Source organism: Leptonychotes weddellii, chromosome 5 (genome assembly GCF_054177405.1).
Source record: "Leptonychotes weddellii isolate Sample4059 chromosome 5, ASM5417740v2, whole genome shotgun sequence".
In the NCBI taxonomy this organism is placed as follows: domain Eukaryota; kingdom Metazoa; phylum Chordata; class Mammalia; order Carnivora; family Phocidae; genus Leptonychotes; species Leptonychotes weddellii.
The window spans coordinates 106619434-106631192 of record NC_138373.1 but is presented as its reverse complement, the minus strand read 5'-3'; the positions used below and the strand labels follow the sequence as shown (position 1 = coordinate 106631192).

Genomic DNA, 11759 nt, shown 5'->3' with positions numbered 1-11759 from the left:
TTTTTTTCAAATATTCCCTTTAATGTATAGCCTCTCCTTTACACTAAACACAATCTACCAGCTTACCTCCCACTGAAGCTAAAGACTCACTACTCTTTCACTATATATCTATTGATTTTCCATCACTAGATCAGAGATTTTATTTTTCTGTTTTCCACTATTCTTTTTTTTTCAATATTTTATTTATTTGAGAGAGAGAGAGCACGAGCAGGGGGAGGGGCACAAGGGAGAGGGACAAGTTTGCTTCTCCCTCTCCCACTCCCCCTGCTTGTGTTCCTGCTCTCGCTATCTGTCAAATAAATAAATAAAATCTTCAAAAAAACCCACAAAAAACAAAAAACTTTTTTTTAAAGCCAGTCAAATTTAGCCGTGGGGGGTTGTATACCAACTCTAGTGACACTGATGTTAATAAGTTTTGATAACCCACTACCATTGGACCAGCCTAAAACTCAAGGTCACCAATAATTCCATATTCTCAATTTTTAACTTAGTTAACCTATTAACAGCAGTTGGCACAGTTGATCACTTGCTCCTCCTTGCAACATTTTCTTCACTTGACTTCTAGGACCCTCATCATATCCTAGTTTTCTTCCTACATCATCGGCCTTTCCTTTTGTCTCCTGCTGGTTTCTCATCTCCCTGATTACTAAACCTTGAAGTATACAGGATTCAGTCTCTAGTCTTCTCTCTCTCTCTTTCGTCCTCCCTCCCATCTATATATTCCTTTCCTAGCCAACCTCATCCAGTTTCATGAATTAAAAACCAATTATAATGTGATGATACCCAAATTTTTATTTCCAGCCTAGGCCTCTTTCCCTTAAACTCCAAACCTTTATATCTATTTAACATTTTCACTTGGATGTAAAATGTGAAGAAATATATACATACATAATATCAGTACAAAGAAATTCATGTGGATGATGAACGCTAACTTCAGTGTCGTGGTTACCACTCGGAGGGAAAGAGTGGGATGCAATTAGTGGGGAGTTCACAGACTGATCCAACTCTACAGGTAACCCTTTCTTTCTTTCTTTTTTTTTTTTTTAAAGGAAGTTTTTTTTTTTTTTTTTAAGATTTTATTTATTTATTTGAGAGAGAATGAGAGAGAGCACATGAGAGGGGGGAGCGGGAGAGTGAGAAGCAGACTCCCCGCCGAGCAGGGAGCCCGATGCGGGACTCGATCCTGGGACTCCAGGATCATGACCCGAGCCGAAGGCAGTCGCTTAACCAACTGAGCCACCCAGGCGCCCCTAACCCTTTCTTTCTTAAGCTGGGAGGTGGATATATAAATATTTGTTGTAGGTCTTAAATATTGCATTATATGTTTTACCACTTCCCCTATGCCTTCTGACCTTGCCCTCTTGCTCAACACTCTCAGTTCCTCAGCCATCCTTATTTTTCTTTTTGGCTTCCCCTTTCTCCCAATTGATCTTGGACTCCTCCATCCACCAATCAATCATGACTGAAGCAACACGGTAATTTCCATGTTTCTATTCCCAAACTAGAGCAAATCAATCATGCATATTCTTTTTTTTTTCTAGTACAATTCCTTAATATTTTTCAAAGTATGGCCTGTACACCCATTGTATCACATTCACTTGGGATGTTATTAAAATGCAGATTCCCAAACTCTACCCTCAAGATCTTTGTTGTTGTTGCTTTAGGTAAACTCTATGTCCAACAAGGGGCTGGAACTCAGGATCCTTAAGATCAAGAGTCACATGCTCTACCAACTGAGCCAGCCAGGTGCCCCGTACACTCAAGATCTTTGAATCCTGCTTTTTTGGAGGTAGGATTAGAAATGAAATTTATTCATTTGGCAGAGGTGATTCTTATTCACACAAAGGAGATTATTTCATTCATCCCTGACTTTTCAATAAGCCCAGCATATTTAGTTATCCACAAATGTTGAGTACCTGTTGTATGTCAGGCAATATAATTGACCATCTAGATATTGTCCCTGACCTCATAAGCTTACAGCTCAAGAGACATTTCCAATGGACATACATGGGATGACTTTGGGTAGTATCATTTTTGGTGATAAAAACCATTTTGGTGATAAAAATAGCAATAAACTTTTTAAAAAAGATTTGTTTATTTTAGAGAGAGACAGAGAGAGAGAGAGAGCACTTGGGGGAGGGGCAGAGGGAGAGGGAGAGAACATCTTTTTTTTTTTTTTTTAAGAGTTTATTTATTTATTTGAGAGAGAGAATGAGACAGAGAGAGAGAGCATGAGATGGGGGAGGATGAGGGAGAAGCAGACTCCCCGCCGAGCAGGGAGCCTGATGCGGGACTCGATCCCGGGACTCCAGGATCATGACCTGAGCCGAAGGCAGTCGCTTAACCAACTGAGCCACCCAGGTGCCCGGGAGAGAAAAATCTTAAGGAGACCCTGAGTGTGGAGCCCAACACTGGCTTAATCTCATGACTCGGAGATCACCACTGGAGCCAAAACCAAGAGTCGGACACTCAACCAACTGTGCTGCCCAGGCATCCCAACTTTTTTTTTTTAATTTAAAATCTTATGTAGTTTGTTTTTGAAAAAAACATTACCTTCTATTTATGGCAAGTTATTAGTTTTCCATTTAGAATACTGATATGATTTCCTTTTTCATGATAAATATATATAAAAAGTGAGTCAATTCAAAGAAAATGACAGTGTAGATATGGCAGAAATAGCAAAAGAGGCACACAAATGCTTGAAGTTGGGAAATACTTATCTAGCATTTCAGAGGTAGTTGTGGTATAATAAAATGAATAGCCAAGACTCATCCCGAACTCAGAGATCTAAGTCAGATCATGTCACTGCTGTGCTCAAAACTCTCCAAAGGAAAAAACAAATAAATTAAAAAAAGTAATGGATTACCATCACACTTTATTTTTTCACTTTATTTTTGTAACAGCTTCACTGAGGTATAATTTACATACTACATAATTCAACAATTTAAAGTGTACAATTCAACTGTTTTTAGTATGGTTCACGGAGCTATGTAACTATCACCAATCACTTTTAGAATATTTTCATTACCCCTAAAAGAAACCCCACGCATTTAGCAGTCACTCCCCTCTCCTCCAACCTCCCTATCCCTAGGTAACCACTACTCTACTTTCTATCTCTATAAATTTGCCTATTCTGGACATTTCATGTAAATAGAATCATACATGTGGTCTTTTATGACTAGCTTCTTTCACTTAGTATGTTTTCAGGGTTCATCAATGTAGCACATAGTAGCACTCCATTTCTTTTCATGGCCAAATAATATTCCTTTGTATGGATATACATTTTATTTATCCATTCACCAGGTAAGGAACATTTTGGTTGTTTCTACTTCTTGACTAGTATGAATAATGCTGCTATGAACATTCATGTACAACTTTTTGTGTGAATATGTATTTCCATTTCTCTTGAGTATATACCTAGGAGTAGAATGGCTGGGTCATATGTTAACTGTAACGTTTTGAGGACTGTGTTCCAAAAGTGCACCATTTCACATTCCCACCAGCAGTGTACAAGGGTTCCAACTTTATTTTTTTTTTTTTTAAAGATTTTATTTATTTATTTGAGACAGAGAGAATGAGAGAGAGAGCACATGAGAGGGGGGAGGGTCAGAGGCAGAAGCAGGCTCCCTGCTTATCAGGGAGCCCGATGCGGGACTCGATCCAGGGACTCCAGGATCATGACCTGAGCCGAAGGCAGTCGCTCAACCAACTGAGCCACCCAGGCGCCCAAGGGTTCCAACTTTGTCACACATTGTCCAGAACTTGTCTTTCATAGTAAAGCCATCCTAGAGGGTATGAAGTGGCATCTCATTGTTTACCATCACTTTTTGAGTGAAGTCTAGAGCTGGCCAGGGCCTACAAGGCCCCACATGATCTAACTTTGTGTACCACAGGTAGGTAGACAATCTCTTATCAGCTCTAAAACAACCTCTTATCAGCTCTAAAACAAATTAAAACAGCTCTAAAACCCAGGATTTTTGGAACTCATATGGCAACAAAACCTGATAGGAAACTCATGTTGGGTAATTTACATGACTATTCTTGTATTTTGCTGCAGAAATAGAAATGTTTTGATCCTGGGTACTGCTCCAGATCCCTTTGAGGATGTTACATGTTAAATAGTATATGCTCTGTATTACTGTTCTAATGTCAAAATAAATTCAAAAGCAAGTAAGATCTCAAGGATTTCATATAAAGGATTGTAGATCTGAACCACTTTCCCCTAGCTCACTTGAATTTAGCCAGACTGCCTTGCTTTTTCTGTGACATGCCAGGCATACTCTTTCCTGAAGACATTTGCACTTGCATTTGCACAGCTCCCTCTGCTAGGAAGCTCTTTCCCCATTTATCCGAACAGCTTGATCTTTCTAGTTTTCTGATCAAATGTTATCTTATAGACATAAGGGCATTTTATATAAAACCTACATGAAAACTACAGCCCTTCTTCACACCCGATCACCCTCTCACACTGCTCCCCCACTAAAATGTAAGCCCTATGTATTTTTATCTTGGCCACTGCTAATATCTTCAGTATTTAGAAATGGCTGGCACATTATAGGTATTCAATAAATATTTCTTGAGTAAGTGATTGTTTTATACCACTTAAACCTCACAAAAATACTGTGAAATAGGAATGATCACCTAAAGATTAGAAAATTGAAGAGAGGGGTGCCTGGCTAGCTCAGTCAGTAGAGCATAGGAGTCTTGATCTCAGGGTTTTGAGTTCAAGCCTAACATTAGGCATGGAGCCTCCTTAACAAAAAAGATTTAAAAAAATAAAGAAAACGAAAAAGTTGGTTGGAGAGGTTACATAACTCACCCAGGGTCACACAGCTAGAATTATCAGAGGGGAGATTTACATCTAAGAGTCTACTCTCTTAGGTTCTTAACCCGACAGCTCTGTTTAATGGGAGACTGGACTGAGAAACTTAAGTGCCAAGCACAGTGGCAAGTGATACTTATTGAATAAATGAACGAATCTAGATTCTAGCCTGTTCTTTCATCTACTGGCTCAGCTTCCTTTGACAAACCTATTAGCTTATTAATGCATATGAAGTGAACACCCCTCTATACCTAATAGTTACTAAAATAAATTAAATGTATAAACTAAAGAAGCAGGATATTAACCTAAATAGTGTGACAATAATTTTGTCCTCCTACATGATAAGTTATGGTAATGTAGGCAAAAACAAAACGAAGTACAGGATTTGGGGTTGAGGCAAAGAGTGGCCCAGGACATGAATGAATCCTGATTACCACAGGGAATTGACTTCAAATCCAATTACCTCAAAGGCAGACCAGATACTGGAATAGCCCAGAGACTTGCACCTGGCTTGAATACTTTATACATTGAGATTGGAGGATACTTCAGAAAGTTAGGGAGGTGCTGAGATTGCAACTAACTTTTCCACACCTAATAAAGTCCACTCAAAGTAGGTGGGAGTGGGAGATAGGGACTCAGATGTCTACACCATCTTTTTGGCGACCAGGTAGTAGAACTTTAGTCCACAATAGTTTAGCAGAGCAGGCTGTTCATTTTACTGCCCAACCATCTAGAGAACCTCAAGCTGACTTGTGGGGCACTTCCAATGGCATGACATGAAAACGATGTCCTGGCTGCCCATCAGACAAAGCAAGGTTTGAGTTACTTGCAATGGGTGTTGGGTTGGGAGGTGGAATGGGGCTACTTTGCTGCCTGAAGCCCATGAAAATCTTTGTCATCTCTGGCACTCCAAAATCTCAATGAATTTGGGATTATCTGCAAGTAGAAAAATTGCTCAACCAATTCTTAGTTGTGTTAGGCTCTGGAATGTATGCTCCCTGGAGATAGGATCACATTTTTTATTTTAAGATTTTAAGTAATCTCTACACCCAATGGGGGCCTTGAACTTACAACCCCAAGACCAAGACTTGCACACTCCAACGGAGTCAGCCAGGCCCCCTGGATCACACTTTAAGAATGCACAAACCTGGGGGGGGTCTGGGTGGCTCAGTCAGTTAATCATCTGACTTGGCTCAGGTCATGATCTCAAGGTCCTGGAATAGAGCTGCTCAGGAGGGAGTCTCCTTGTCCCTCCGTCACTCCACTAGTGCTCTCTCAAAAAAAGTGCACATATCAGGGGCGCCTGGGTGGCTCAGTCATTAAGCATTTGCCTTCAGCTCGGGTCATGATCCTGGGGTCCTGGGATGGAGCCCCATGTGGGGCTCCCTGCTGAGTGGGGAGTCTGCTTCTCCCTCTACCACTCCCCCTGCTTGTGTTCCCTCTCTCGGTGTCAAATAAAAATCTTAAAAAAAAAAAAAAAAAGCACAATCAGGAGAGCATGTGACTTTTGATCTTGGGGGGTTGTGGGTTCAAGTCCCATGTTGGGTGTGAAGATTACTTAAAAATAAAATCTTTTAAAAAAAGCACAAATCAACTTTTAAACTCCCAGTCCTGGGAGAGCCAGTTAAAACCTATCTCGAAAAAAAGATAGGCTGAGCCTAATAAATATTTCAAGAAAAATTCTGTCGTAGTTACATGGCCTGATCTACTACCTGAATCTGGTTTTAACAAACTGGGATTTGAGAGAACCAGGTTTAGCGTTTTTACCTCTGACCTTTCTTCTAACCAGTGTTTGCTCCTGGTGTAAAAGGGTCATTACACCAGAGGAATGAAGGAGCAGAAGCCTTGTGGGCCTCCCCAGAAGATGGGACTCTTACCTACAATGTGTTCTCACAAATTCAGGGTTTGCCACAGCTGTTCCAGCACATGCACTGGTATGTTGACCATGAGCAAGTTGGAGTCAGCAATTTTTTTTTCAGTTAGAGTTCAGTAACAGGGCCACTTCTAGGCTCTGAAATACTCTACTCCTTGCTATCATATTCCTTTGAATAGGCACTTAGAAAAATGTTTCCCCACTGAAATGTGTTATTTTGATTTTGAGATAGCCAGTGAGCAAGCAAGCCAGCACGTGTGTGGGGGAGTGGGGAGCACAGGGAGAGGGACAAGCAGACTCCACACTGAGGGCAGAGCTCTATCTCTGGACCCAGGGATCATGACCTGAGCCAAAACCAGTAATCTGACTGAGCCACCCCGGGACCCCTCCCACTGAAATGTTTTTTGTTTTTTTTTTAAAGGATTTTAAAGAGAGGGGCACCTGGGTGGCTCAGTCAGTTAATCATCTGCCTTCAGCTCAGGTCCTGATCTCAAGGGTCCTGGGATTGAGCCCCGTGTGGAGTTCCCTGCTCAGCAGGGAGTCTGCTACTCCCTCTCCCCTCCACTCCTGCTCATGCTAATAAAAAATCTTTTTTTAAAAAGGTTTTATTTGACAGAAAGCGAGAGCGGGAACACAAGCAGGGGGAATGGGAGAGGGAGAAGCAAGGAGCCTGATGCGGGGCTTAATGATGAGCCACAGAGGAGCCCCTTAAAAAATAAAGATTTTAGATAGAGTGCACACACAAGGGGAGGGGCAGAGGGAGAAAGGGGGAAGCAGACTTCCTGCTGAGCAGATTGACGCAGTGCTCAATTCCAAGTCCAAGACGATGACCCAACAGCTGAGCTGAAACCAAGAGTTGGACAAACTGAATGTATATTTTAATCAAATCATCCAAGCTATGAGCTTAGTTTAGTTTGGGGGTGGGGGTAATCCTGTAACTTCATTAGCAAAGCCAGTCATTATCAATCCATATTCCTACCCAGTAACTTTCTAATTTCTGAACTCTAGAAAAAACCATTGTCACACAAATGAAATAAGATAGAGCTTTCCTCCATACTTTGTGTGGCAATTCTCTTTCCTCTTGTGGGACTACCACAAGTTTCTAGGAATGCCTTTGGTATCCTGGACATCTTTATTCCACAGAGAAACACACCACAGAAAGATGCAAATTGGCCAAAAACAAGTTTAGCAGCAGACCAATTCCAAGTCAGTGAATTTTATGAAGTCAAGGATCCGAATACAGATCCCTTTAAAAGCTAAGTCATGAACTTCCTATTGAAGTCTTTGTGTCCCCCACCAGGGTCAGGCAGACCTCAGTCCGTAAATCATCTCCCGATGTGCTCCTCACTCAAGTTCTTCCTGACCCTCCTAGTTCCTTACCCCTATTTTTAAGACACCAACCATCTACTAGCAAGGTGACATTAATCTAACACCCACGGGTACCTTACCACCCCCCTCACAGCTATGCAAGTTGGGGAGGCCAAGAATACAAATACAAAAGAAACCCAAGCTGAGGTTTTACTTACATTGATAAACTTTCTCCCCCATGAAAAGACTATGTGGCACTCCACACTTCAATGTAAAAATAATTACAGTCCCGGTGACACATACAACTCCCACACTGACAACACATACACTCAACATGCCGTATGATGTGTAATCGCCATTTATTTTTTTTCTGGAGAACAGCTTTTCTTCAGTCCTTAAGGACTTAGCTCCTTACATGGGCTTTGGTGGAGGTCGTGGGGCAGCACCCTTAAAGAACAGAACAGTAAATTTAGAAACATCAACGAAAGAATCCCCCCTCAAAGAACTTGACTACTACCCTCCCATCACTAAGAATACATTTGGGTCATACATGCATGGAAAACTGGTCAATGTGGATCATCCACATTATTCCATCTGAAACAGATTCTAACAGCTCTTCTTTTTTAAAAAATTTTACTTATCTGAGAGAGAGCACAAGTGGGGTGAAGGTCAGAGGGAGAAGCAGACTTCCTGCTGAGCAGGGAGCCCGATGTGGGACTCAATCCCGGGACTCCCGGATCATGACCGGAGACGCTTAACAACTGAGCCACCCAGGCGCCCCCTAACAGCTCGTCTTTAGAACAGTCTCCAAGCAAATGTTTTAGATATGAGTCCCACCTACCTTACCTATTTAGACCTTAATTTGAGATTCCTTGGGTCCTCATGTGTCTCTTGTCCACCACCCCTCTGGCTTCCACCTCTTTTTAAAAAATACTTACCTCGGGGGCAGCTGGGTGGTTCAGTGGGTTAAGTATCTGCCTTCAGTTCAGGTCATGATCCCAGGGTCCTGGGTCCCTGGGCAGTGAGCTTGATTCTCCCTCTACCCTTGCTTGTGCTCCCCCGCAATAAATAAATTAAAATCTTGAAAAAATAAAGAACAAAGATACTTACCGCAGGTCTAAATCGGGGTGGGGGTGTTCGGTCCTTCCGTGCTTCACGAGAGCGATTCCTGACTACCTTGCTGTGAATGGCACAACTCACACAATAATGTAGTTTCACATACAGCTTGGGAAGCACATAGGCTGAGAAACAGAAAGTAAGAGGCATAACAGTAGGTATTACATACCCACATTGCACTTGTTCTCTCATTCTATCAGTCAAAAATAAACCTACTTACAAAGTTTCCTTCCAAAGCAATCGTTCAGTTTGATAACTTAACACATCTGCATTTTTACAAATGAATAGTCCCCTACTAACCCTTGTCACCACAGGTACCAAATCCACAGCCTACTGGCAATAAACCAACAATCCAGTTCCTTCAGCAGTTGCACCAGTCCTAATGCCTGTTCCTGGGCCCCTTCTCCTTGCCTAAGTAAATTAACTTGTCTTAAGAAAAATAAATGATCGGGGCGCCAGGGTGGCTCAGTTGTTAAGCATCTGCCTTTGGCTCAGGTCATGATCCCCGGAGGCGGGGATCGAGCCCCACAGCGGGCTCCCTGCTCGGCGGGGAGCCTGCTTCTCCCTCTCCCACTCCCCCTGCTTGTGTTCCCTCTCTCTCGCTGTGTCTCTGTCAAATAAAGTCTTAAAAAAAAAAATGATCAAAATAACAGAAAACACACTGCTCCAAAGATCACCCTTGACCAAATTAGACTACCTTCATTTTTGAAACATTCTTAAGATTTAGTCTGTACATCTTTATAACGGGTACTCGAGTGTTCAACAATCCAGAAAGGTTGCTACGTTTTTCATGTTTATACCTAGTGTTCCCCAAATGCTGATACATGATAAACTCTACAAGTCTTTTGCGATCTCACCCTCTAAATAGGCAACCACAAATCATGACCCAAAGACTGCACTATCACACAAGGCCCCACTCTGTCCAGACAAAATTAAAACAAACGAAGCGAAAATACCGGTCTCTTCTACCAACAGTAATCCTAAAGGCCCGCAGAAATTGCCTGGGACGCGCCAGAAACGTGCCCACAAACAGAGCCTGCAGGTGGGGATGGGTTGTGCCAGAAGCTCACTCACCGTCGAAGACACTCGCTTCGGAAATATCCCTGACGGCGGCGGCCTCTACTATGTTCCGAATAACGAACTTCTTAATGGCCTTATCCTTGGGCACACAACGGGCGCAGTTGGTGCAGCGAATAGGCTGCACGTGGCCGCGGCCCTTTTTGGCACGACCATTATTCCTTCTTTTCTTGGTCTGCATCAAAATGAAGATCCTGTTACCAATGGGGCGCAGCTTCCCCAACCTTAAGCCCCCTACCGGCTACAATCGCGCCGGCAGCCCCGAGAATGGCTCTACTCAGATCTTCAGCCCCTCTGCACATCCCTCCAAGGTCGAAGCAAATACACACTCTATGTACTCTCCGCCATGATCCAGGCTTTCAAGTCCCCACAATCTCAAGAATCTGTTCCTCTCAGGACCCCACGCGGACCCCCAGCACTCACCACGCGCCACAACTCACCATCTTCGTAGCGAGACCCGAGAGAGAATGTAGCGCCGGTCCCGACTCTCTTATATAGCACGAGATCCCTACGCGCACACAGGAAGACTATTTAGGAGACGTACAGCGAGAACGGCAAAGCCACTTCACTCAGATTTTCTTCATTATTAAGCGTTTACGCTGAAATGTAGTGGTAGAAAGGCGTTTCTCGGGTTTTGTTATCCGTGATAGAAAGTGACCATGGGACTATTTAGCCGGCTGGCGGAAGAAAATTAGGGTTATATGTCTCCCACTAAGCACTACGGACCCTTACCCCGGAAGTAATCCTGGGCGTTGTAATTATCCGGTTTTGCGACGCTATGCGCGGAAATTTCCCGCGCAGGACCACAAATCGCACTCCCTATCGGAGGTCAGAGTCGGGGAGGTGCATGGGAGTTGTAGTGGAAAGCTGGCCGGCCCTTGGCTCCGAAGCTCTGTGACTGAAGGCGGCGCCGTGCCACCGGGGGACGCTCTCGGCTCATTTCTCTGACAATACTGTTACTTGGTGTAGGATTGAGAAACGGAAGTCCTGGGGGAAAACAAAATATTTTGTTAATTCCTCCTTCCAGTATGGACAAAACCCCACGAAAGGCCATAGGCAAGTACTTGGGTGTTAGCGCTGTTTCTTATTCACTATTTTTTTTTTTAATATCACTGGATCATGTTAGCATAGCGCCAGACACTGTAGTAAGCGCTTTATAAATATTAACTCATTTTACCTTCAACAAGCCTATAAGGTAGGTTCTATTATTATCCTCCCTTTACAGATTGAAAAACTGAAGTTGCTGAAAATTACAGAGGTGTCCTGGCTCCACTACACTATGCTGCCTTCCGCCTAACAAAAAAATGGGTGAAGGTATATAACCTGGAACAGTAACTTCAACGATTTTGATTCCGACCCATAGCAGAAATGTATTTTACTTTGGTTCTCAATACATACACAGACGTACAAAACTGAAATACAAATTTCATGAAACAGTACCTGCCCTTAGGACATAAGGGGCAATGATATGTTCTGTTTTCTACTTTATTTTTATTTTTTTAAATATTTATTTATTTATTTATTGTTATTTATTTGACAGAGAGATCACAAGTAGGCAGACAG

General features: G+C 42.6%; 1 protein-coding gene across 1 annotated transcript; it reads right to left on the bottom strand.

The window, feature by feature from the left end:
- Positions 1-8338: 8338 nt before the first annotated feature.
- RPS26 (ribosomal protein S26) lies at positions 8339-10750 on the bottom strand. The gene is made up of 4 exons (XM_081821835.1): positions 10637-10750; positions 10194-10371; positions 9114-9244; positions 8339-8450 (listed from the first exon to the last, which is right to left on the bottom strand). Exons 1-4 carry the CDS (start codon positions 10637-10639, stop codon positions 8415-8417), a joined length of 348 nt encoding a protein of 115 aa, XP_081677961.1. The 5' UTR covers positions 10640-10750; the 3' UTR covers positions 8339-8414.
- Positions 10751-11759: the final 1009 nt, after the last annotated feature.